This window comes from Drosophila montana, unplaced genomic scaffold (assembly GCF_035044405.1).
Source record: "Drosophila montana isolate Dmon_TW-CO22-7 unplaced genomic scaffold, ASM3504440v1 contig_3833_1, whole genome shotgun sequence".
Classification (NCBI taxonomy): domain Eukaryota; kingdom Metazoa; phylum Arthropoda; class Insecta; order Diptera; family Drosophilidae; genus Drosophila; species Drosophila montana.
The window spans coordinates 49,845-76,511 of record NW_026998704.1 but is presented as its reverse complement, the minus strand read 5'-3'; the positions used below and the strand labels follow the sequence as shown (position 1 = coordinate 76,511).

General features: G+C 40.8%; 4 protein-coding genes across 5 annotated transcripts; 1 reads left to right on the top strand and 3 right to left on the bottom strand.

The window, feature by feature from the left end:
• Positions 1-274: 274 nt before the first annotated feature.
• LOC135437971 (involucrin) lies at positions 275-1,153 on the bottom strand. Its single transcript, XM_064696088.1, has one exon. The coding sequence runs from the start codon at positions 1,112-1,114 to the stop codon at positions 392-394; it is 723 nt and encodes a 240-aa protein (XP_064552158.1). The 5' UTR covers positions 1,115-1,153; the 3' UTR covers positions 275-391.
• Positions 1,154-1,418: 265 nt separating this feature from the next.
• On the bottom strand, positions 1,419-5,033 carry Elp2 (elongator complex protein 2). Its single transcript, XM_064696086.1, has 6 exons — positions 4,806-5,033; positions 3,967-4,747; positions 3,354-3,911; positions 2,230-2,533; positions 1,650-2,159; positions 1,419-1,577 (listed from the first exon to the last, which is right to left on the bottom strand). Exons 1-6 carry the CDS (start codon positions 4,926-4,928, stop codon positions 1,469-1,471), a joined length of 2,385 nt encoding a protein of 794 aa, XP_064552156.1. The 5' UTR covers positions 4,929-5,033; the 3' UTR covers positions 1,419-1,468.
• A 237-nt stretch (positions 5,034-5,270) lies between these two features.
• On the top strand, positions 5,271-8,781 carry Git (ARF GTPase-activating protein GIT1). The gene is made up of 9 exons (XM_064696087.1): positions 5,271-5,416; positions 5,566-5,758; positions 5,834-6,543; positions 6,600-6,756; positions 6,818-6,903; positions 6,967-7,251; positions 7,584-7,774; positions 7,840-8,254; positions 8,322-8,781. The coding sequence occupies exons 2-9, from the start codon at positions 5,581-5,583 to the stop codon at positions 8,523-8,525; spliced, it is 2,226 nt and encodes a 741-aa protein (XP_064552157.1). The 5' UTR covers positions 5,271-5,416; positions 5,566-5,580; the 3' UTR covers positions 8,526-8,781.
• Positions 8,782-9,210: 429 nt separating this feature from the next.
• On the bottom strand, positions 9,211-26,088 carry LOC135437968 (mannosylglucosyl-3-phosphoglycerate phosphatase). 2 transcript variants are annotated; one of them, XM_064696085.1, is made up of 10 exons: positions 25,935-26,088; positions 23,184-23,303; positions 12,784-13,324; positions 12,621-12,707; positions 11,542-12,105; positions 10,790-11,304; positions 10,490-10,729; positions 10,333-10,428; positions 10,181-10,251; positions 9,211-10,082 (listed from the first exon to the last, which is right to left on the bottom strand). In XM_064696085.1, exons 3-10 carry the CDS (start codon positions 13,280-13,282, stop codon positions 10,028-10,030), a joined length of 2,127 nt encoding a protein of 708 aa, XP_064552155.1. In that variant the 5' UTR covers positions 13,283-13,324; positions 23,184-23,303; positions 25,935-26,088; the 3' UTR covers positions 9,211-10,027. The 2 variants fall into 2 exon arrangements, with proteins under 2 accessions (XP_064552155.1, XP_064552154.1); XM_064696084.1 differs by lacking the exons at positions 23,184-23,303; positions 25,935-26,088 and adding an exon at positions 14,845-15,003.
• Between the last annotated feature and the right edge of the window lie 579 nt (positions 26,089-26,667).

Sequence of the window (26,667 nt, the reverse complement as noted above, 5' to 3'; positions counted from 1 at the left end):
GGGGGGCAGTGGGGGGCAAAAGGCAAGGCAATCATAAAGTCACTTGCTGCACGGAAATTGCAAGTTGCGGTCAGCAATGGCACGTGGCTAAGCGAACGACGCCCATAAGTATGCAGACGTTCAAACAGTTTGCACAGTTTTCACAGCTTTTCACGAAATTTTCCAACGGAGCGGAAATTGCAAACTGCGGCTGACACGCCGCGAGACGACTGCAGCGCGTGCGGCGCACAATTCTTAATATATATATATATGGACTAAAAAGAAAATTGCGCTCTCATAATTATAGATATATAATATAGATATATATATATAAGTAATTATATATATATACAAGCATTTATATGTCTATATGTCTGGGTATACATATAATTTATGGCATTCTGCCCGGCACTTAAAGCATCAATTGCACGTGCTGCGATTCGGGGTGCTCCTTGTGCGGCTGCACTTGCGCCACTTCCAGTTCCATGTGATGTGGCCTCGACTGCGTGTGCTTAATGTCGAACTCGATGTGTTGGGGCTTCTGCTGTTGCTGCTGCTGCTGCTTGATCTCGATCTCTACATGCTGTGGCCTCGGCTCCTGCTGCTTGATCTCGACATCAATATGTTGGGGATTCTGTTGCTGCTGCTGCTGCTGCTTGAATTCAATCTCGACATGCTGTTGCTTCTGATCCTGCTGCTTGATCTCAACCTCAACATGCTGTGGCCTCTGCTCCTGTTTCTTGATATCGAGTTGGACATGATGGTGGGGCTCCGGCTGCTGATGGACGAACTCGACATCCATATGATCTGACACCAGGTTCGAGTGTTGATGCTTAATATCAAGCTCAACATGCTGGTTCTTCTGTTGCTCCGGCTGCTTCTGCTTGATCTGAATGTCAACCTGCTGTTGCTGTGGCCGCTCCTCGGCATACGATGCATCGGGATGATGGGCCTCCATGATCACCAAGGTCTTCTGACCCGCCGGACGCACCTCGGCCACGATGTGATCATACTTGCTGGCATCGAATTTAGCGGCAGCTGGCTTAACCTTGGCCGGCGGACCGGCACGTTCCAGACTGAGGGCAACATTGCTGCCCACCAGAGCAATCAAAGTTATGATAATAGCGGCTTTCATTTCGGGACGACGGCTTGGACAAGACTATGATTTGACTGTGACTGCAATGTCACTTAAATAGTCCAAAGGGTGTGCAATAAATTTCTAACCAGTTAATTAGGAGTTCAATATGCCGTGTTATCAGCGCGCGAAAACACCAGAAGCAGACAGTAATGAACTCATTGAACTGGTGCAACCAAGCGAAACATGGCCAATTACATGTGCTCAGATAAGATATAGACTGGGGGAAACCGTCTGACTATAACAAAAGTCTAATTAAACGTTGAAAACTTATAACAACAACAACAACAACAACAACAGCAAATAATTGACTTGTTGACTGTTTAATGAATGAACCCGACTTATATTTTATGTTTACGAAATGTCGTAGATTCGCACCAAATGATCATCGCCACAGCTGGCCAACTGTAGCTGCTGACCCGGTCGGAACTGCAAACGCTTCACTGTCAGGTGATGTGCACAACTGCAAATGATATATACACATACATATATATTAATTGAGAATTGGTTTCTTTCCACAATTGCCGGCACTCACTCATTGTTTAGATCGCAGCTCAGCTGCCATTGTCCCTTGTTGAACCGATATATCTTTATGATGCCGCTCTCTGTGCCCAGCGCCAGTACATAGATCCCATCCTGCCCGTTCAGGTAGTGCGGCGCAAAGCTAACAGCTGTTATAGACTCATTCTTTAGCTCGAGCGTGCCAGCTGCTTGCCAGCCATTCAGGGAACCTGTCGCCTCGGGCTGCTCTGTCCGTGTCCAGGCGACGACTTTGCCGTCGCGTGAGCTCGTCGCAAAGTATTTGCCATCGTGCGACCAGTCACAGGACCAAATGATGCGCGTATGCACTCCGTTTGTCTTGTCCGTGTTGGCCACCAGCGCATAGCTGCTGAGCGGGTCCGCGGGCTGTTCGCGCTCGTAGAGGGACCAGCGGCGATCACGGGAAACGGAGAGCAAGTAACGCGCATCTGGCGAGAAACGCAACTGTGTGACGGTCAACTGATGGCCAGGCAGCTTCTGCAGCTGCTTCCAGTTGGTCGTATTCCTGCAAGATTCCACGCATGTAAGCACATATATCTCAATCAGCCAGCAGTTGGCGACCAAACCCCACTCACCAGAGTATAATCTGTGCATGCTCCGCATTGCTGGCGCGACAAGTGGATGCCAGCATCTGGCCATCGGGCGTGGCTGCCAGCGCATAGAGCTCATAGCCGTGTCCGTACAGCTTTTGCAATTCCGGCCATAATGTGTTCTGCATCAGTGTCTCCTCCTGTGGCGGCGTTTGCAGTGTTATCGGCACAAAGTAGTTATCCGGATACTCATCCTTGGCAGTCGAGCTCTTATCAGCAGCTGTTTCCACTTTGTACACGGCCTTGTTGGACAGTCCCAGTGATGGTACCGAAGCGCCTTTGGGCAGAGCTGATGGTGCAGAGCATAATAAGCATAATTAAATGAGTTTCCAAGTATTTCTCCCATTCCTCGCAAGACCTTCTACTGGAACAACAGGAAGCTCAGCCTCATTAAAGTAACATCGATTTCTTAAGCTATACGGGCCGGTTTATAAAACATAAATCCTGCTCCTTCATCAATAGTGTCTAATATAACAACAATTTGTTGTGATTGAATAAAACGTTTTCCCTGTATCTCCTTCATTGCGATGCGAGTTATCCTATCCCAGTTCCTTATTTTCGACTTTCCCTTTGTTTATTTTTACTTATCGGTGACTTTTTAATTATTTTTATATTTATTCCTATATGCCATCCATTTAACCAACGTTATCCAATCATTCTCCTTTGGTTCCTTATTTTCCTAAGCTCTCTTCATACTGCTTTAACTCCCAGCAAGTCCTGCACAATCATTTCGTTCAGCAGAGTCAATTTCATATGCATGGAAATCTCGAACATTCTCCAATTTGCCGCTTAACATTAATTTTCTATAATCTTTTTAATCACATTTACCATCCAACAATAGATATACTTCCCAACTTTTTAACAACAAAGTAAACAAAACTTCTAAAGTTTGCGAATTTGTAAAAAATTACGAATTTGTCTTCACCCACCAACTTATGTGAAACATAATTTCTCACTCACACAAAAGAACGGAATCTTGGAAAAGTGAATTTTCGCTGCATTTGAATGCAACAAATGGTTTTCTATAAAGGGACATATTTCGAAATGCTCGTTCAAATAAATATCCCCAAGTAATATGTAAATAGTAATTAAATATTGTGGCTACTCACAGTCCAGCAGAGCGTCGCCTGCTGCATCATTTGCCAGTGCGCTGATGTGTCGAAAGTTCTCTATGAAATTCGCTGGCGCTTGGAATGTGCGTACTATTTTCTCCTCCGCGCCACTGGCGAATTTATAGCGTGAGAGAAGCGCCAGCGTCTGCATATCGTAGCCGTGCACCTGGGGACGCGCCAGTTCGTGCCAGGTGGGCGATTTGTCCGCCTGAAGCCAGGGCGCATGCAGACGTGTCGTTTGATCCGCTGAGACAGTCATCAAATAGGCGCCCTCATGCTCCCAGGCCAAATCGCGCACTTCGCCATAATGGCCGCCCACAATCACATTGGACGTCCAGAGCTGCGGCTGTTCCCGGCTCTGATTCCATATGTGAAAGCCGCCCTGGTAGCTGTGCGCCATAATGGAGAGACCGTCGTGTGCGAATTTGCCGCCAAAAAAGCCCATGGAATTGCCGCCAACTTCGCCGACGCGCACCTGTTCCAGCCACACGCCCATTTCTGTGGGCGCCCAGACAATTAGGGTTTTGTCAATGGAGGCGGATAGCAGACGTAGTTCTGGAGAAGAACTGATTTAATATTACGGAATGGAATTCAAAATGCAACTACATACCTTGCTGTTCGGTCTTGTGCCAGTGCACGCCATAGATCCAACCCTCGTGGCCATATAGCACTGATTCGAGTGTGACTGCATACCAGGCCTGTTCGCCCAGCTGCAGAATCTTCTCCTCGACGCGTAACTCGCTGCTGTCCGCAGCATTAACGTTCGAGTCATCCACGGAGCTCTTAGACGTGTGCAGCCCACTGCGCGGTTCGATGCGCCAGAGACGTATAAAGTTATCCTGCGAGCCGCTGGCCAGCAGTAAATCATCCTCATCGTAAACAAAGTCCAGGCCACGTACCCAATCCTCGTGGCCAGTCAGCTTGTGGACATGCTTAAACCCCGCGCTGGCATCGCCACTGCCAGCGGACTGTTCCGACCACAGGGCGACTGTTTCGTCATCGGCGCTGAAGGCCAGCAGCACTTGGTCGCTTTTGGGCAGCAGGGTGAGGCGTAAAGTTAAACAGAAGCCGCCATCTAGCTGCACAGTTTGAAAGCAACTGATTTCGCCATTTGTCTGCAGATGCCACAACTTGAGGCTGTTGTCTGCCGCAGCCGTGGCCAGCAGCCACACGCCGCTTGGACGGCGCACACCATCCACGGTATTCACCCCGCTTTCGTGTCCCTTCAGCAAAATGCGCTTCTTGGCGCCGGCTTTGTCCAGTTGCCACAAAACTGCGTTGGCATCATCCGCGCCGGAGAGCAATTGATGCTCGTCCAGCCATTTGACTACATTCACACGCTTTGTGTGCTCCACCAGGGTGAACAATATCTTGGCTGAATTGCCATTGTACTAAAATAAAGAGTTTTTTACAAAAAAATATGCGCAATTTAAGATTTGTTTGTCTTACGCGAGGATCCAGCACCGCAACCGCATTGCATGCGCCATAAGCAATCAAGCCACTGGGACCCCAATCGGCGCATTCGGTGGTGCGATTGCAGGCCACCGAAGTATATAAATTCGTCACTGGCATGCCAATTTATTATACACTTAAAACGCAATTTTTATTGGAATATTAATGCACGTGCATATACAGCGTGTGAAATACGCATCAAACTGTGGCCGCTTCAGCTGTCAGCTGTTGCTTTAACAGCTGTTGCGGCAGTGCAAGCGAGACAACAGTATGGTCATCTCAGAGCGTTGCCAGACTGTGTTATGCCGCGAAAATGTTGCAGCTGTCTGGAAATGAATTAAATTACAAAATAAAAAGAATAAAAATAGAAAAGCCGAATCACGCAGTAATTAAACTTGTATGCCGTTAGCTCTATTGACATAGTTTGGCTTAATTAATAGCAACTTAAGTAAAAATAACATTTATTACTGCAACTCGACAACACTGCGCTGTTTATAAATAAACAGTGTATGTACACTTGTGTGTTGTCTGGCCGTGCAGTGGAAAAAATTTGACCCACGATTGCAGGAAAAGTGCTGCAACAACTGGGCGGCTACGTTTAATTAAAAGTAATTTGCATAATTGATTCGATTGTGGCCTAGCGCTGTTAATGCGCTTAGTTTAACAGCAGCCAGCGCACAGGCCGCGCCACTATTTTTCACTACTCTGAGTCACTGGAGTTTGGCGTTAAATTAATTTTCTCTTATCGCTTGTTTAGGTGAAAAATGCATGAATGTGTTTCGCCAGCAGCATAATCGAAGCGCATAAGAAGTTATTTATAGCGCCAGAAGGGGAGCACAGACACAGCGCCACGCCCACGTCCGCCAGTGCCAGCAACAGCAGCAGACGCAAAATGTCGCGCAGCAAATCCCGACTGCAAACTGAGGTCTGCGGCGACTGCGGCGCAACGGGTGAGTCCAGGGGAATAGGCTGTGCCAAGCCAAAGCACTGTTTACCTCTCTCTCTCTCTCTCTCTCTCTTCGCAGATCCCTCATGGGCATCCATCAATCGCGGCATTCTGCTCTGCGCCGACTGCTGCTCGGTGCATCGCAGCCTCGGGCGTCACATTTCCATTGTCAAGTCGCTGCGGCAGGGTAACTGGGAGCCGTCGGTGTTGAATTTTGTCAACTCGCTGAATGCACATGGCGCCAACAGCGTCTGGGAGCATCATCTGCTGGATGGCAGCACAAATTCATCGGGCGGCAAACACGTGCCACGCTGGCGCAAGCCCACGCCCAAGGATGCACTGCATCCAACCAAGTCGGATTTTATTAAAGCCAAACATGTCAATCTAAACTTTGTCCTCAAGCCCAGCTTGCAGGACGATGACGACTCCAGCGGCGGTGGCAGCAACCTGGAACAGGAGCTCAGCAGACAGCTGCATGCCAGCGTGCGCACCAGCAATCTGGAGACCTCGTTGCGTTTTCTGGTGCAGGGCGCCGATCCGAATTACTATCACGAGGAGAAATGCTCGACACCGCTGCACATGGCGGCCAAATTCGGGCAGGCATCACAAATCGAAATGCTGCTCATCTATGGCGCCGATGTCAATGCATTGGATGGGAATGGCATGACGCCGCTGGAGCTGGCCAAGACCAACAATCATAGCACCATAGCTGAGCGTTTGCTGGACGCCATGTACGATGTTACCGATAGACTTATTATGTTTATGGGCGGCAAGAAGCCCGATCACGCTGTAAGTCTGCTTAACAACAAATGAAATCTTAGGCTGATGCTCTTGTAATCCTTTAGAGCGGTCGCCATTTGATAATACCGGAGACAAACGGGGCCGATATAAGCGAACAATTGAAAATAGCACGCGGCAAGCTGCAGCTGGTGCCCAACAAGATGTTTGAGGAGCTTGTCATGGATCTGTACGACGAGGTCGATCGGCGCGAGTGCGAAGCCAGTGAGTAGCAGCAACCGCTAGCAACTAATTTCGCTAATAATATGCTCTTTTTATCCGTCAGTTTGGTCCACCAGCACGCTGAATGCGGAGCATGCAACGGTGCCATTTTTGCCAGCTAATCCGTTTTTGAGCGCCACGCGCAATCAGGTTTGCACCTTGACTCCGACCGCCTGTCACAAATTAACTAATTGTTGTTTTTACTTGCCACAGGGTCGCCAGAAGCTGGCGCGTTTCAATCGCGCCGAATTCGCTGGACTGCTAACGGATGTGCTCATCGATGCGCTGCGCCGCCAGAATATGGCCAATCTGCGTCCGATGGATGCGCCGCTGCCAACACAGTCGCTGCAGCTGTTGCCCTATGGCAACAACTCAACCATGTATAGCAGCTCCTTTGAACAGAGCGTGCATGATCCAAATCTATCGGATGATGAGCCCATCTACGATCCGGTGGCCAGCGATGATGACTATGCGCCGGTGCCGCCCATGGCGCAGCAGGTAAACTTAATGCGCCAAAAGATACTCAAGCTGAACAATAGCTTCGGTTAGACTGAGACCCCCAATGTAGTGCCTAGTTCATATCTATGTATATATAGATATATATCTACAGACTTATTATAAACCTCATCAATTAGCTAACTCGCCCTCGAAAACTAGTTGTAAGCTTTTCTAGTCAAAGCTATATAATTAAATAAAATTAGTTGCTCATGTACAAAATGTAGTTTAACTGTCATCATGTCCATTGTTTGAAGTTTGTTTCTAGTTTTAAGTTTTGTTTCTTTTCACTTATGTTTTACTTATTTTTTTCATTTTATTGATTATATATTCAGGCCATTGTGCACACGCCGCCGCGCAACGCGAACTCGCAGAACGAAATGGAAACGCTGCGCAAGCAGATCAACGAATACAAAAGCGAAATCAATCAGCTGAAGAATGTGGTGCAGCAGTTGTCCAGCGAAAACTCGCAGCTGAAATTCAAATTCAACAGCGCCTCGAACAACAGCGTCTACGATGAGCCACTGTGAGCTTCATTATTATTTATTTATATTGTTTTTTATTTTTTATATGATTTATTTTGTATGTTAGTCGCATTGATTTGAGTCTCAACAGCCCCGACTCGGAGCACGAGCCGCTGTCGCTACCAGAGGGCACAGGCGCTGCTGCGGCAGCTGCAGCTGCTGCGGACAGCGCCTCATCCAACACCTCGTCGAATCAGTCGACTATCAAACGACCCGCCAGCATGTATGAGCGCCGTCTAGCTAACAATTTGGCCAAGGGCAACAACGATGTGCGCAACACGACCAGCATGTATCAAATGGCTGGCGATGGCAAACCTTTTGGTGAAGAGGTCAAATTACGCTCAGATTTGGTAACGCGCTGCCTCAAGGAGCTCATACAGGCCATGCATCCGGCTACGGAGGCCGATAAGCAATCAATAGCACCGCATGGCGAACGCATACGCAGCGCTGTCACAGAACTAATAGCTCTCTATGCCAATCTAGTGAGTCGGGGACAGGGTCTATCAAATTTGGAAGCTCTATTAAACTTACCCATTTGACAATCCACAGCCGCCGAATGCTAGCGAAACGACACGCGAGACTCTCAAGCAGCTGACACGCAAGAATATACTCATCCAGCACGAGTGCGAGAATCTGCAGAAATCCATTGAGGCCGACGATAAGCAGGCCATACAGAAGAATTCGCTGGAGGTGCGCGATTGCGCCTTTCACATAGCCAGTGCGATCAAGACTCTGGTGCTGCAGTTCTATTGAATGGATACAATACAAAACACATTTTGATTAGTAGTCCTTAAGTTCCCCAAAGTGTTTCAAAGCATTTAAGCTAGTATTAACCCTATAAAGAAACTCCCGCCCCCTCCCCCACATAACCCCCATAGTCTAACCAAGTGCTTCCTTAACGAAACGGAAATTTGTTTGCCAAATGAAGCAATATATTTTTTATTTGTATTAATAAATGTTTTACATAAAGCAATATGTTCCAATATGCTTAATCGCATATTGAATGGAATAGTTATTTGTTTTAATACCAAAGGTAAAATAGTTGAGCTCGTTTAATAGTTCAAATCGAAGAAAGAAAAAAAACAATTGGAAAATGTGAAAAACGAAAATGTAGAAAAGTAGTAAAGACCTTGCAGGTAAATGCGGAAACAAACGAAAGATACTTAAGTAAGTGTCTATTGCTGCTGCTGTTAATACACTATTTATGTATTTATATTGAGATATATATATATATGTGTATATACTATATTGTACATTTAGTTAACTTTGTATTTAAAGCATGGACATTTATTATGCATATCTTGACGAAACTATTCCAACATCTGTTGTCCGTTCTATTGTTTAACTTTATGTAATTGAATTCGCTTGGTCTTTTGCTGTTGTTTTTCATACACACACACTCGCGCACGCACACACACACACACAACACACACATATATATGGTATATCATATATTATTTATTTTTGTTGGCAATTCAATTGCATTTGTAATTGTTCAAAATATTCTGCCACTGCTTTTGCTATGTTTTATTTATAGTATTATTTTGTAAGGAATTCTACGTTTTTTTTCTGTTGCTTCATCTTGTTTAAAAATCTTGTAGAATCGCGTTCGTGTATATATAGTTAATGATTGCATTATTTTCCAAACAGTTTACAAACAGTTGCATTACAGCGCTCCAAAAGTTGCCATAAAAATATAATATATACGCTCTCATACAATACTCTATACACATGCATAGCTCTCTAAAATATTGCTTGCTTTTGTCACGCATCATTACCTGGACCGAGCCCCATGCACACCTAGCTAAGTTTTGACTGGGAACGGGAACATAAAAGTTATAATATATTTAAAATATTGCTACAACCTTTGTTCATGAACTGGCTTGAGAAGAGTTTTCTGAATGTCTGCAAGTCCCGAATTGTTTCTCTTTTTCTAAATAATCCTAAGGCTGTCTTGTAAAAATTAAGTATATATAAATAATAGGTACATATATTAAAAACATTCATCTTTTCATCAACTTAATTTATCAATTTGTCTAAACTTATGTTCAACTTTAGGTACATACAATATAAATATCAATATCAAGTTCGCGTTGGTTTTACTTTTGCCGAGAGAAGTCTTGAATCGTTGGAACTTAAAGCGAAAATTAATAATTATAATAACAACAGCAATAAATAACATATCATCGTATCGTATATATCTAAACAAGACGATTCCCATCGATGCATAACTAAACTAACTGCATTATCTTAACTCATATCTGTCTTTCCGAATCGGCAATTGCCCTACAACTCGTATCAACTTTGTAACTACAAGACAAACAAAAGAAGAAGAAAACAAAAAAAGAAGAAATTGAAAGAAAATGAAAACTAAATGCATGAAAACAAAGGAACACAAAGAACTTTACTCGTCCTCCGCCTCGGTTATGGTTGAGTTCATAATGTGCGTCTCCTTCTTGAACACCAGCTGACGATGATGCTGGGCACATGAGAGAACAAAGACGTAAGTAAATACATAAATAAATATATTTATATTTATATTAGTATGTGACTAACTCACCTCGTCGTTCTGTATCATAACAATGCGATGCTCCAGCTGCGGCGCCAAGTCGCATGTGGACTGCTCCAGATCATCCAGCGAAGCGCGACGCAGCATCTGTCACAGATCAAGATTAATTATTAGCCAAGCTAACGAGTATATGCTAAATGCATTTTACCTTCTGTGAGTTGCCATGCGCCAGATCCAGGGACTTGTTGTGATGACCCACCGACAGCTTGCGTATGGGCGATGGACCATCCAGATCCAGACTGTCCAGACATTGCACCAGGCTATGCCGACGCGATAGCGTAACCAGCGACTGTCTATGCTTTGTGTTCTGGCCACATTTGCGCGAATTGATGGCCTTGAAATGATTCTGCAGCGTTATGCCCAGCTCCGGACAGGCATCGTCATCCATCTGGTTAAGTTGAGATCATAAGCTTTTTGATATTCTTATCGAATTTACACGGACACTCACCAGCACTTTGGCATCCTTGAACATGGTATAGCCATCGCAGCCCATGTATATGTAGCTCTTGACGCACAGCTTGTAGGTCTGCTCCAGATTTAGATACTCGTCGCCCACCAGTATCAGCTGGGGATCAATGCGTTTGAAGGGCGCAGCTTGCGGATCGAAGGCAAAACTAATGCCAGCCACCTGGGGAAAACGACCCTCCAGCTTGGGATAGGCGGACACCCCATTCTCCAGAGCCTGCCACAGCACACGGCCCGTCACCTCGAGCAATATCAATGGATCACGCATGGGTATTACATTGACCAGATCCCCCATTGTAAACGGGCCAACGGGATGTATGCGATCCGAGCGAAAGGTGCCGCCATTCAGTATAACCACATCGGCGCCAACCGCTGCCAAGACGACATCGCACACCCAATTGCCCAGATTGGTTTCCTGGGTGCGCACGCGCGAGAAGCGACCATCGAGCTCCACGCCAAATATACCCATGACATCCGATAATTTGCTCTCAATGAATTCTGCAAAAGTGGAAAAAATAAATTAGTAAATATTTAAGAGTTTACAAAGAACTTTTCTATTGTTACAGAGTATGTTATATTAACTAAAAAAGAAGAAACTGCTTGGGAAATACAAGATTAATTTAACTGTAACTAGTTAATATCATAAGTAGTTTTTTCATTTAAAAAAAAAATACACTTGAATTCCCTCTTATTTGATTCCTTTTAAATGACTCAGTCCAGTATGGACCCACTTACTGGCATATTTGGATAGTTCCTGCTTAAGCACGGGATCCTCTGGTATTTTGGCCGTCACATCCATGCACTGTACATCCGTGGTGAACAGAGCGCGATTGTTGGCCTGTCGCTCGATGGTTATGACGGAGAATTGTTGGAAATCCGTGCCCGATTTGACAATCATTTTGCCATTGATTTCGGTCACCTCGCGCACATGATCGTGTCCACCAAGGATTATGTCGATGCCATCGCATTTCTCGGCCAGATTGATGTCGTTGGGCGTGCGCATGTGCGTGAGGGCAATTATCAGATCGCAGCCCTCGTTGCGCAGCTCCCGGGCAAGACGATTGCCAGCCTCCACATAGTCGATGTAGGTGACTTCGGTGGGATCGATGGTGGGCAGCGTCTCGAGCCATTCACGCTCCACGAGCCCAATCAGCCCAATCGAGATTTGATTGTGTAGAATAAAATGGGAGATTTTGCCACCGCCCAGCGGGCGACCAGTTTCGTTGTCAACCACATTCGACATTAGCCAGGGGAAATCCGTTTGCTTAATCAGCTTGACCAGCACATCCAAGCCGTGATCTAATGGGAATTCAAAATTATTAATTATCTTTCATAGAACATTTTTATATTTTATAAGCCTTAACATTTATGACAATATCTCCTTGAAAACTTCCATTAGTTCCTACATAATCTGTTAACATACTCTGATATCAGAATGTTGTTAATAACATTAACATTTGTTGGGATATTACATAGCGTTAAAATAAAGCATTGGAATATATTTTTAACTTTAACTTAACATTCAAATAACATGTTAAAAAACTTTTACATTAACCTCTAAATGTTTTCTTTTACCTTTCTTTTGGTGGACTATCAGCCTTTATTTAATTTACTTATTTTATTTCTTCCTAACATATGCTACGTTTCTCTTTAACAGACTATACTTTCAGTAGCCTTAACACACACTCTTTACATTGTTTAAACTAACATTTTTGTTTTCCCCTAACATTGTCTTTTCATCTCTGCTGTTAATCAGCTGCAAAGCATATTCTTACGTGTCACTGAACAACATTTGAATCTGTTTTTAGACTTACCAAAGTCATGATTGCCAAAGACAGCGCAGTGTGTGCCCACTTGATTGAGCACAGGTACCATTTGCTCGCCCTGCGTAAAGGTGCTCACTGCGAGGAAGGGAAGATATATGTATATAAGACTATTAATAACTGATAGTTGATTATAGATGAAAGCACTTCTTACACATGCTGGGTGAGAAGGCATCACCGCTGAAGAGAACAAGTGGATTCAGATGTGCATAGCTCTTGATGGCTGTGGCAAAGCGTGCAGCGCCGCCGATTGGCTCCGTTTCGGCCATGGATTCGATATTGTAGACATCGTTGTAGTGCAAAATGGTCAACGGCTTGTCCTCGCCCTCGGTCATCTTGAGCAGCTTTTTGGTCTTTTCCAGCTGCGATGATATCGATGTGGAGCGCCCGTTCAGGCCGTTGGGTGTGCCACGCACGCGATGCCGCGGACTCTGCGGTTGGCTGACGGACGCGTAGGCGCGTGTCCTTGTCAGCAATTTGGTATCGCAGCTATCCTCTGTATCCTGGACAATGCCAGCCAGGTTTGTGGAGCCACTCAGCGAACCCTCCGCACTTGTCGTCGTCGGCACACTGCCCGACGAGGCGGCTACGGACACCGTTGGCGTCAGCGACAAGTCCAGAGAGCGAAAATTCGGATTGGTGCTCTGCAGCATGGACAGCGTCCGGGTGCCAGCGTCTCGCACCTCAATGGAAGCCTGCAAATTATAGAGTGTCATGTACATAAGCAATGATACAACTGGCATCTAACACCGAATAAAACTGACGACGAGCACACAACATCGACTGACAACAACAGCAAAGGAGAGCTCAATTTGGGAATTTGAACTGTTGGGATTAGAGTTAATACATACATAGGCGGCTTTTATAAGGATTGTGTGGCGCGACATGAAAAAAGCTCCAAAGGTGAAATATTTCCAAATAACAAAAATTGGTTAGCTCCTAAGAAAAACAAATAATAAATAAAATGCCATCAGATACAACTAAGTGACTTTGCGAGAACTTATAACCCAACAGAAATCTATAAGGAACTTAAGAAAATTTCTAAAAATCACCAGTTAAAATATTAATACATATATATACTAAAAAAGTTTTTTATTTTTTATAAAGAACTTCGAGTAAATCGCATCAGCTACAAGAAAATAAATAAAAAACTTCAACTGAATGAAAATATTCAAAGAAATATTCTAGAATAAATCAGACCATTTAAAAAAAAATAGAAAAAAAGGTTAGGCCAGTGAAAATTCATCGGTAAAATAAAAACTTGGAAGACCTCAACTTAACTTAACAAAAATAAATAATACTAAATAAATTTTGCGGAAAAGTATAGCTCGAAAAACTCTGTTTTCAGTCTTTTTATAGGAACAATAAAATCTTTTTAAACGTATGCAGAATTAACATAAATTTCAAATACGTCAAAAACACACTAATAATGTTTAAAAGCTAAAATCTTTACGACTAAATGTAAAATAACAAAATAAATTGAATAAAATTATATTATAATCAATTTAACTTAAAATATATATTTTAATAATATTATAGATATATCTTTTATGTATATTTTTATTTATTAATTAATTATTGTATATACAAAAACAAAATATAAATATAAAAATGTTAAATATTTATGCCATCTATTTAAAACCTAACTAATCAAAAATGCTGTTGACTTAAACGAAATCATAAATTACCGAAATTACTTTTTTCTTAAATATTCTTTTGTATTTTTTCCTTTGTTTAATATGCAGTTGGAATGTGTTTTGCTGCTGGAGATAAGTATCCATTCCATGGAACCATAAAATGCTTCAGCAAAGCTTTTCAAATAAATAAATGAAAGGGAAACAAGTGCCAGGGGGTGTATAACGGGTGGGGTGGGGGGAGGGAGGGTTGGAGTACGCTTGCATTTCAAATTAGCTGGTGCAGGATAACGTTACAACAATGAGTGCTTGAGTGTGGGCGTGTTAGAGTGTGTGTGTGTGTGTCTGTGTGTGTGTGTGTGTGTCTGTGTGTGTTTGTGAGAGTATTGTTTTAGTGTAGTAATTATAGCTGAGTAGCTGCTGTGCTTAGCTCAGCGAGAGAGTACTTAGAGTCTGGACTAGTGGAAGTGCAACAAGACACACACATAACATAAACATATACATATACATAATACAGGTACAGGCACAGGTACGGTGGATATTGGCCAAGTAAATAAGTGTGGGTTTGGGTTAACAGAAACCTGTTTCAGCCAGCCAACAACATTGCCCATGGCTGCTCCACGATTGCCGCCCGTCAAGTGAACCAAGCGGCGACTTGAACTTGAATTGGCGCCACATGCGGCTGTTGCAGTTGCAGCTGCAGCAGTTGCTGTTGGTGTTGTGGCCGTTGGTCCAGTAGCAGCTGTTGCAGCAGTTGCAGCAGTAGCTGCGCCCACGCCACTCCCAACGTCGCCGCCGCCGCCGCCGCTGTCATTGTTGCTGTTTCTGTTGTGGCTCATCCTGCGGCCGCTGCACAGAGTCGAGAAAAGAATTGGTTGCATGGCTTTGAACAAAGTTGCATACGAACAACTTACAACACAATTGTGGCATATTTACAGCTACGTAGACGCATTTCGCGCAACAACAAATCAAATCACAAATTGTTCAAGAGCAAATTGAAATAAACAAACAGAAAATTTGCGAAGCAAACTAAAAATAAAAACGCGCGCGCAAAGAATACTATATAGTATAATAAACAAATTTAAAATTTATTGTTTTTTATTTATATTTAATTTGTATTTATTTTGTTCACGTTCACAACCTGACGCGAGCGTCGCGCCTCGAGCGTCGACACTGAAATGCAAATTGTGGGGCAAAAAAATATTGTTGAATACAAAGTAAAATTCCACTCAAATTGAATAATTTGAATGAATGCATCAGAAATAAAAACAAAGATAAGCAAAACGGTCTAGCGTGACAGGGAGAGAGAGAGAGGGAGAGAGAGACAGAGAGAGCGTGGAAGAGAAGCACTCAAAACGAAAATGAAAATGACAACGAAATCTGCAGATGTGAGAGACAAGATAAGACAAAGGCACACATACAAACAAATACACACACACACACACACACGGACACACTTTATTGGCAATACACTAAAAAAATGCATGTAAATTTCTCTCGCTCAATAAAATTGCATTACGTGTATTTTTTGTTGTCTGATTTATTAATCGAATCGACAAGCACATAAGTGGAAGCGATAACAGGAAGAGCATTAAACGCAAATTGAAAGTTGACTGCAACGACTAGTTAATGCTCTGTGAAATACAAATAAAACCGACTTCCAGTTATTTAATGTATTGGAAAACTAATTGCCATGTCTTATGTTTTAACTACATGTTAAAGCTGGCTATTAACTTATGTCACAATCTCAACCTACATAGCTTAATACAGGGCGAATTTATTCTTATTAACTTTTTTAACAATTCAATCCATTTCGAGCCTACAACACAACTTTTTTAATCATGTCAAGGTCTATGTTTAATCAATGTATCATCTCTATATATAAAACTGTTTGTCCCGACTGACTGACTGATTGGTGATCAATGCACAGCCCATACCGTAAGAGCTAGAAAGCTGACAGACCCATTCCCAGAACTCGGTCAAAATTTTCCACCCCCATAACTCGGACAAATCTCTTCCGATTTTCACGAGGTTTGGCTTTTTGTTAATGGTTTGACCTCTAGATCAATGGCATCAAAATCTGCCAACATTATTTTTGGTCAAAATTCATGTGAAAATGGTACCCTCAAATATCCAATATAGACATAGACCAAAATGTCCCACCCCCATAACTCGGTCAAATCACAACCGATTTTGATAAGGTTTGGCTTTTTGTTCATGGTTTGACCTCTAGATCAATTTGGCATCAAAATCTGGCAACATTATTTTTTATTGTCAAAATTCAAGTGAAAATGGTACCCTCAAATATCCTATATAGACATCGGTCAAAATTTCCCACCCCCATAACTCGGTCAAATCTCATCCGATTTCCACGAGGTTTGGCTTTTTGTTCATGGTTTGACCTCTATATCAATTTGGCATCAAAATCTGGCAACATTATTTTTGGTAAAAATTCAAGTGAAAATGGTACCCTCAAATATCCTATATAGACATCGGTCGAAATTTCCGACCCCCATAACTCGGTCAAATCTCATCCGATTTCCACGAGGTTTGGAGTTTTGTTCATGGTTTGACCTCTAGATCAATTTGGCATCAAAATCTGGCAACATTATTTTTGGTCAAAATTCAAGTGAAAATGGTACCCTCAAATATAGACATAGGTCAAAATTTCCCACCCCCATAACTCGGTCAAATCTCATCCGATTTCCACGAGGTTTGGCTTTTTGTTCATGGTTTGACCTCTATATCAATTTGGCATCAAAATTTGGCAACATTATTTTTGGTCAAAATTCAAGTGAAAATGATACCCTCAAATATCCTATATAGACATCGGTCAAAATTTCCCACCCCCATAACTCGGTCAAATCTTTTCCGATTTCCACGAGGTTTGGCATTTTTTTCATGGTTTGACCTCTATATCAATTTGGCATCAAAATCTGGCAACATTTTTTTTGGTCAAAATTCAAGTGAAAATGGTACCCTCAAATATCCTATATAGACATAGGTCAAAATTTCCCACCCCCATAACTCGGTCAAATCTCATCCGATTTTCACGAGGTTTGGAGTTTTGTTCATGGTTTGACCTCTAGATCAATTTGGCATCAAAATCTGGCAACATTATTTTTGGTCAAAATTCAAGTGAAAATGGTACCCTCAAATATAGACATAGGACAAAATTTTTCACTCCCATAACTCGGTCAAATCTCATCCGATTTTCACGAGGTTTGGCTTTTTGTTCATGGTTTGACCTCTATATCAATTTGGCATCAAAATCTGGCAACATTATTTTTGGTCAAAATTTAAGTGACAATGGTACCCTCAAATATAGACATAGGTCAAAATTTCCCACCCCCATAACTCGGTCAAATCTCATCCGATTTCCATGAGGTTTGGCTTTTTGTTCATGGTTTGACCTCTATATCAATTTGGCATCAAAATCTGGCAATATTATTTTTGGTCAAAATTCAAGTGAAAATGGTACCCTCAAATATCCTATATAGACATAGGTCAAAATTTCCCGCTCCTATAACTCGGTCAAATCACTTCCGATTTCCACGAGGTTTGGCATTTTGTTCATGGTTTGACCTCTATATCAATTTGGCATCAAAATCTGGCAACATTATTTTTGGTCAAAATTCAAGTGAAAATCGTACAGACGGATGGACTTGGCTATATTAACTAGGCTGTTGATGCTGATCTAAAATTTGTATACTTTATATGGTCAGAAATGTCTTCTTCTATGCGTAACACATGTCCAAAAAAAAATTATTATACTCTGTACAAGGGTCTAAAAACAGAGCTCTATAAAGCCAGATTATCACTTTCAAAGCTAAGCAAACTATTTAAAAGACTCCAACCTAGCTTTGAAAAGTCAGTTAACAATCTTTAATTTAATTTCTTATGAATGTAAAGCTTTAATTTGTAGTATACATATAAATAAACTGTAAGAAGTTTTCAATTTGTAAGAAAATAAACAACCTATAAACGCAACAGCTTCATAAGCAGCAAAACTTTAAGAATCTCAAACCAAATAGCCTGACATGCTTTCATATAACCATTGTCATGTGCCCTCTTAAAACATATACGCCCCATTAGCCGATTTCATGGCTGCATGTGCTCAAAGCGCTGCCAAACCGCTAAGTATCTTACAGATACGGATACAAAGACGAGCACACAGATACATTGAAACTATGCGTGACAGTTTTTGCAGTTACACACACACACACACACACACACACACACACACGTACAGAGCAATAAGAGTCAGCATTGGCATTGATAATGAAAAGCAAAGCGAACGCATGAATTTACATGCACATATTACGTATACGCAGCTTATGCCCCGACAGAAGGTCGCAAGCGGATTGGGACACGGATTTGCCTTTGAATGCTTAAGAATGCGTGCCACACATTCACACACACACACTCGCACCCACACATTCAATGCATACCAAATGCCGATGACAAATATGTGCTGTATGTATATACATATATATATTTATATGTCAGCCATATATAAGCCATAATAATGTGGTGCTTCGCCCCGCCCTCGTGGTCATGGCAGCTGAGCCACAAAATTACTGACTGGGAAATGAGTTGCAAAAAGAGGGAAATGCATTCCACACAGACAACTGATAAATTTGCTATACTAGTTTGGCTTAAATAGACTTAACGAACTACTCCTAACTGGCGGGGAGCCAACAAGCGTCTGGTAATTAAATCCAATTAAACAAATTAATTAAATGCTTTGCACAGCTGTTTACACGGCGTATACGCAATTTAGCGAAGTGTTTTTAGATTAGTCTGACAGTACAAATTTAACAAGTACTTGTGCTTAAATGCGAAAATTAAATCAATACAAAATTTATATATGTAAGCTTTACGAAAACTCGTACACACAATTTCTGGAAAATGTAGAAGGAAGCTCTCATTAAATTACAAAATTAATATAGTACGTGCGAATATCTGTACACAAGCCTAATTGTCCATAGCTCAAATTTCTCTGTGTCTGACGCGTTTATAAAGGCACACAAGCAGCAGGGCGAGATATATATTTATATATATATATATGTAGTTATTTGAAACTTTAGCTCTATCGAAGTGTAAATCGATGCTGTTCAAGAATTTAAATATATATTTTCACAGCTTGTTAAGCCTTTAGATACACACAAAATATGTATAAATATTTGATATACTTCATGGAGTTGGTTTTCGCTCCATTTGCATTATAGCCACATTTTAATGCGCTTGATGTAAATATTAAAATGTGCCCTGAAAATTCCATTAAAAACAAGTAGGAGTGCTCTAGACGGAATACCCGACTAGGGCATACCCTGAACCTTCTTCTATCAATGCCAAATGCAGCTCGCGCCGGGGGAGGGAAGGCAGGTGGATATACAATGAAAGATACTTGATCTGGATATACTACTAGCTCTTAAAACATAAGAGATTTGATCGATATTGATATTTATCGATTGCTTAGAAACGGGGAAAGTTATCGATTATCGGAAACAAACTCCTACTGCGTGAACACAAAGAGGAAGTCTCTAGCTCTTATAGGTTCTAAAGATCGACGCGTTCATACGGATGGACAGACGGGAGGACTGACTGACGGACGGACAGACAGATGCTCATCAAGAATATATATGCTTCCTTCTGCCTGTTACATACATTTTCACAAAAACTTTATACCCTTTTTTACTGGGTACAGGGTATAGAAAGGCATTCCATACTAATTATTTTAAAACGCAGCCAACATTTTGTTAACTGCAGCAGTTTTAATTGAATTAAAATAGCCAAACACAAACAACATTTAAAATTTAATAACCAAATGCCAGACAGGCGCAACATAATCAACTTAAGGCACGTACCCACAACGTCTGCTGCATGTGCCACACACAAAACAAAAGTTGCACATTTGACAGTGGCAGCCGCTTCCGTTCGGCCCCGGGCTGGCTCGTTCAGTTAAAGGGCAAGAGCCAAGGATAAGCAGGGCTAGCAAGGCTGCAGTTAACAGGCCAAACAATTGCATGCAATCATTCGAGGTCCTAAAACACAGACAGGGCAAAAAGCGAAAGCAATAAGCCAAGCGAGAGCCTCTCGGCAAGCAGACACCTTTGAAGAAAGTCAAGGGTCAATTGACGAATGCTTCAACATTTCACATAAAAAGAATAAAGTGTGTGTGCGCATGTGTGTGTGTGTGTGTGTGTGTGTGTGAACAAGGCCAACATGTTAGGGTCCTTTTGTGGTGCACATTATGGAGGTCGAGAAGCCGAAAATTGCTCGTAGCCCCAAGGGATAGAAACGAACAAAGGCGCTTGGCACAAAAAGAATAGAAATATTTCCGTGGCATGGCACCGTGGTACAAAGCTGAGATTAAAAAGACAATTAATGAGTAGACATTTAAATTTCAGTTTGTATTTATATATAATATGTTTCTGCCTTTTAAGTATATTTGTAAAGGCGGATTTTTATTTAAATAATAATAATGAACCAGCGGGTATTTCCCGTCTTTGCCCGCGGCAAGTTTTGTGCTTCAAATTTTCGATTTAACTTTTTCACCTAGTTCACAATTTACCGTTCATATAAGGGTTTTCCTGCAAATTTGACACAATTGATGGTGGAATTTCGTAAATTGACGCAACACATAATTATTTAGTTCTTCTGTAGCGCTTTGAAAATAAGACAAAACTTAAAACGTCGTCCAAGGAATCCTTGTTCGGCATTTTCCACCGAGGAAGCTTGGATTCTGCAAAAAGTGAGAAAATGAATTTGAGCCCGAAACTTTGCCCACCAAATCTTTTTATCCCAATTACCAGCAAAGAGAAATGGAATTTCCGAAATGTGTGAAACACCCCTCAACTGAATTGGAACAAAGATCTTTGAAAATGAGTTTGAGGCCGATCGGATGGTAAACAAAAAAGTTACATGCAACCGTTTTTCGTGTCCTTTACACACTTGCGGGTGGATTTTCCCAAAAGCCCGCCTAAGCGTGCACTTCCTTTACATAAGGTAACTACTGTAAGAATTTAAGCTACCTTTCTCGTACGGTTTGGGCTGTGCGTTGATCACCAAATATTTAATATATGTATAATAATAATATTTTAAGATAATAATCTTTTAAATATTTAATTTATATAAAATAGATGCTTGTTTTTCTATTTGTTTTCCCTTATTTATTTATACTTGCCATTGTTTCAATTAATATTTTGGTTCTCTCTTCCCAAGCACTTGCCCCACTGTGCATGGATGAGAACAATTTCGAAGAAACATACATAAATGGAAAAAGTTGAAGACATGTAGCAAAAGTTAAGAGCAGTTGGGACAATCGCTCACACACAAAGAATATTGCTACGAAAATTTGATTAGCATATTAAGTATACGCAACTGGGCAGTGCATTTCTTTATCACAGCGTACACACTTGTAGGCAAAACAAAGCGTAATAAAAAAAAAAAATAAAAACATGAAAATTTGTGTTAAAGGCACAAAACAAATCAGTGTTGAACTATTTACAAATTTAATTCAAAAATGTGCTGGACCCTTTTTTCTTATGTTTATTTGTTGTGAGCTGTGCTCAAGCATACTTAAGCAGCTTAAAGTAATTCAGCTGTCTCTTATTTTGACAGACACGTGCGTATTTACCTTTATCAAATGCTTAAATGTGGCAGCTATTAGATCAAACTTTCGATTTGTAAACGACAATTAGCAATAAAATAAGCTAAAGTGTGTGTGTTTTAAATTTCAGCTAAATGGAAAGCTTAGCCTAACTTTAAGGCTATAATTTCTGATTTTAGGGAATGTAATACAAGTAAACTATGTTTAAAATTAGTTATAATATTGCCTAAAAACTTGCGTGCTAAGTTTCAGCTTATTCTATTTTAGCTAAAATATGCATTTAGCTAATGTTCATATTTAACCTGATCAATAGACTATGCGTGATATATGTATATAAGCTATAAATAAGCTATTATTTGTTTAAAATTTATCGCATGTGGTGTCAAAACTCTATGTAAATGCAACCGGCTGCCTAATGCTCTTCTTTCAATTAAAAACAGCTCAAGGCGAACCTACATAATTAAAAGCAATGTCAGTCTAAAAGTGTTTAGCTAATGACTCTTGAAATGTTTACCTGGAGCAAAGGACTAGCTTTAAAAGCCAACAATATACATATTAAATCTAATAGCCTAGGCTATAACACATCCACTGGTAAAATCTTAGCACGTATTCGGGCGGATGTCAGGGAGAATGTATCTCAGGCTTTTTCTTTAAAATAATGATTTTAATTGTTCAATTAATAATCAAAACAATTAATAATTGTATCAAAATTGGACATGGCATGAGCTTGCCACAAAGCCAAAATGCTCTTTTTCAGCTTCTGGACAGAGTATAAGAAGAAAAACTCTGACGATATGAAAGTTAGCTGCTGCTGATGTGCACCTAAGCCATATATTTGCATCTATTCAAGGTTTCAACAGAGACGAATTTATCCTTAACAATTGGAACATTTTGTGTGTTAATCCTAAATGCAAAACAAAAGTTATATATTTCTTACATACCAATTTTGCAATAAATGAGGTATATATTTCCTGGTACAAAGTACCATTGCCTTATATTCCAGCTCAATACCCAAGCAATTTTTAAATGTATTTCTTTCTAAATCGGCACTTGAAATGTACATAAAATACAAGCTAAAGCATTTCTGTCTGACACACGCAGGAGTATCGCTTTTTGATATGCAGACAGGATATGCATTATTAAACAGAGCTGATTGCATAGTACTCGAATAAGCAATCAGAGGCAGATGCGCACTTTACCAGCTTTTGCCATTAGCTCAGCTACAGACACATTTATAAATACATATACATACTAAATATATATTATTAGTTAGCTGAACAGCAAATAAGTAAACAGACAACTTACGTGCGTGCAACGATTAGTGGCAGAAAAGTTCTTCTTGTTGCCGTTGATAAGCTATGCAGCGCGACCTTGTCGTAGGCTGGTTCCACAGTGCAGTTGGGGGAGCTGATTGCCACAACTTGGCTGTAAGTAGTTAAATGCAAATTTATAAATTTAATATGGGGCGCAATTTGCCAAAAGGATTTGCAATTCTGCTTAGCTGAGCCACGAACTTTAATTAACTTTGAAGCAGGCATCACAAAATGACAGCAATTGCGCAGTTTGTAATTTTGTTTCTGGACAGGAAATGCACTCAGGATATGCAGCAACAGGGACCAGGCAAACACACACACACACATACACAGGCACGCCGGAAGCCGAGAAAGTAAACATCTGCTAAAGTTAAGAGCTGGATGCTGCTTGATTTAAGGCTGCGCTTAGTCATGTTATAGGTTGTTATTTGGTTACAGCCAATATGTATTCGTAAATTGACTTTGCTTTTTAGCCATGTTTCAGTTTCAATGTGTCGGACATTTCGCAAATAATGACTGTATTGTATTTACATACATACAATGTATTTAATTGTGGCTGTCTGAATAATCAGAAAAAAAGCCCTTGTCAAATTTTTAATTGCTGCTTGAAGTACTTTAAAAATACGCAACAATCAAAGAGCGAGATCTTCATAAAATATTTTTATGTGTTAATACCCTAACCAAATATGTTGCGTAGGGTATGTCCGAGTCGCTGACACTTGCTATTAAAAACTTTGTGCAGCAACAGATTTGATCTAATCTAGATTTTCAGGCTAAAATCTAGTTTTAAAAACAATATTTTATAAGCTTTGAGCCGTATAAAAAAATAATTGTTAAGCTTTAATTGGTAAATTTTGATTAAATCTACGTTAAGTCAAGTAAAGCTGTCATGGTTAACCATTTCCTTTAACAGCAACAGTTAACATTAATATTTTCGTTTAACAGCAACAGTTAACATTGATATTTGCTTAACTTAAGCTATAATTGATGCACTTTTATTTTATCTACGTTAGGTCAAGCTAACCTGCAATAGTTAACGAGATTTTCGCTTAACAGCAACATTTAACATTGTTTTTTTTACAGCAACAGCTAACACTGATATTTGCCTAACTAATGCAAAAAATAGTAAATTTAGATTGTAATCTACGTAAATCAAGCAAAGCTGCGATAGTTAACCAGATTTTAATTTAACAGCAACAGTTAACATTGATACTTTCGTTTACCAGCAAGAGTTAACATAGACTTTTAATGCATGTAAATGTTATTTTAGCAATTCAAGCCTACTTAACAGTCAATCCGAACATTTCAATTGTCTCTGATTTATTTAACATTTTCATTAACAAATGCATAAACAACTGCATTTTTATCTATCAGCTAACTATATTGCAATAGTATGCAACGAAGTGCTGCGAATTGACACAGTCAACCCATTCGAGCATTTGTATTTCTTTATTTTTGATGCGATTTATTTGATTTAGGCAAACTAAAAGCAAATTTTTTGCAGGTTCGCTTTTTTGGCAGCTTGACAGCACTCAAAAACAAGCTGAAATATGTGTGTCAATGTGGGCGCTGCTGAATACCTAGACCTTGTGGTCTAGTGAATTGTTTTGGGGGCCAACTTGGATACGGTTGAGAGTTTAATTAACCCTCAAGCACGCACAGCACACGACACTCGTTGCTTATGGCCCACAAAGCAGTAAAGATGTCGCTGTTATTGTTGTTGCTGCTGTTATTTACGGCCCAGCTGCGTAGACAGCAGGATAGCAGCACTCAAACACACAAGCACACGCACACATACGTACTAGCACTTTCTTATGCTGCCCATAATCAGCTGTCCCAAAAAAAAGCTTGCTCAGGAGCTCTCGCGCCCACGCAAGCTGCAAACAGAGAGCACACTCCGGGCTCTCACTCTCGCTCTCTTTGAAGCACGTTGTGTGCTGCGCTCTCTTGTTGCTGTTGCTATTGCTATTCGTTCTTGTTGTTGGCCTTTGGCGGTTATTGTTGTGTTTAATGTTGTTGTGTTTTATAAGTTAATATTCAAAAACGTGTTGAACGGTAAACCGATTATCTCTTTTTTGCCCCTTTGCTTTATGTGTCTGAGTGTGTGTGTAACATGCGTCTGTAATGTGATTAGGGTTACAATTTCTGTAAGTGCGGGCGAACCTGAACTTGCAGCTGGTTTGTTCAATATAAAAATAAACTGTTTATGCAGTTAAATTTGTGGGTAGGCGTTGCGGTCCGTTGCTTTTCTTAGCTAACGCCGTGTGCTTTTGCTCCCGTCCAACCACTTGCTGAAAGTATTTGCCCCGCATGACCTAATATAGAGAGACTTTCGGGCAGGTTCAAGTATATTCGCATTTCTCAGCACACATAATTTTAACAAAAACAAATAAAATAACTGTGTTAATATTAAGGTATATAAATTGGCACATCCGCTGTCACTTTTCATTCAGAAATAAATTGCAAAATTCTCGCACAAGTTGCGCAAATTGTTGCGCATCAATTCAATTACTTTCACTTGCATTCACTTTATTTTGTAATAAGATTATTGTACAATTTATTAATCTATTCATAAACTGCGCACTGATAAGGCTGCCCCCCTCTGTTGGCCCTTAGACACAAGCAAACACACTCATACGCACACACACACACTCATACATTTTGCGCGCTTTTGTTTACAGTTATGATTTTTGCAAAAATCACATTGAATCTGCCTTTTGGCGAAACATTCTTATTTACACACCTTGTGCTGCAGAGGATGTGGAAGAAGAAGCACTTACGGAACAACGAAGAAATCCTGTTTCGCGCACCACTTTTTCTTGTACACCAAAAATGCTGCGCTCTGTGTTTTTTGTAATATTCTGCGTATAAAAAGGTTAACACACACACACATACACAAAACACGACGTTATTTGCGAAAATTTACCGAACCGAACCGTCTCTGTGGAAAGCAGAACTCTAACTGAAATATGCAATTTTAAATGCCAATGTTAACGTTTGAGTTAATTTCAAAAATGTTAAGAACACAAACGTACAGTAGTCAAGAGCGAGAGAGACTTAAAACTGCGCGAGAGCCGCAGCAAAAAGCACAACACGAACAGCAATGTAACAGCAACAAATTGAATGAACTTGATACAAATTAAAAATTTAAATTAACGTTAAATTTTAAGTGATATTTTAAAATAAGTTGTATTATTTATTAAATTTATTTGTTTCTAATATTCATGAATTTACGCATCTCTAACAAGCCCGAAAGCACTCAACTGTTGCTAAGCTGAGATGTTAACTGTGGAGTAGCTCTGTTAAATGAGGTGCAAGACTGTTAACCTAACTAAGGCGTAGTTCAGCTATTGCACAGTTTTAGAGCAACTGTTAAGAGCTAAGAATTTTGAAAAGAAAATCGTGACACTTAAAATATAAACAAATTGTTTACCAACTTTAACAAAATGGAATTAAACTTAGTTTACGAAAATAGA

Excerpts from the sequence above, each read along its gene's own strand:
- LOC135437971 (XM_064696088.1), bottom strand. The coding sequence starts at position 1,114 with ATGAAAGCCGCTATTATCATAACTTTGATTGCTCTGGTGGGCAGCAAT.
- Elp2 (XM_064696086.1), bottom strand. The coding sequence starts at position 4,928 with ATGCCAGTGACGAATTTATATACTTCGGTGGCCTGCAATCGCACCACC. Across the intron at positions 3,912-3,966 it reads GCACAAGACCGAACAGCAAG|AACTACGTCTGCTATCCGCC; the intron begins GTATGTAGTTGC and ends GTTCTTCTCCAG. Across the intron at positions 1,578-1,649 it reads AGCTGCGATCTAAACAATGA|TTGTGCACATCACCTGACAG; the intron begins GTGAGTGCCGGC and ends TATCATTTGCAG.
- Git (XM_064696087.1), top strand. The coding sequence starts at position 5,581 with ATGTGTTTCGCCAGCAGCATAATCGAAGCGCATAAGAAGTTATTTATA. Across the intron at positions 6,757-6,817 it reads TCGGCGCGAGTGCGAAGCCA|TTTGGTCCACCAGCACGCTG; the intron begins GTGAGTAGCAGC and ends TTTATCCGTCAG. Across the intron at positions 8,255-8,321 it reads TAGCTCTCTATGCCAATCTA|CCGCCGAATGCTAGCGAAAC; the intron begins GTGAGTCGGGGA and ends GACAATCCACAG.
- LOC135437968 (XM_064696084.1), bottom strand. The coding sequence starts at position 14,874 with ATGGGCAATGTTGTTGGCTGGCTGAAACAG. Across the intron at positions 10,730-10,789 it reads TCAAGGATGCCAAAGTGCTG|ATGGATGACGATGCCTGTCC; the intron begins GTGAGTGTCCGT and ends CAACTTAACCAG. Across the intron at positions 10,252-10,332 it reads TTATGATACAGAACGACGAG|CATCATCGTCAGCTGGTGTT; the intron begins GTGAGTTAGTCA and ends TCATGTGCCCAG.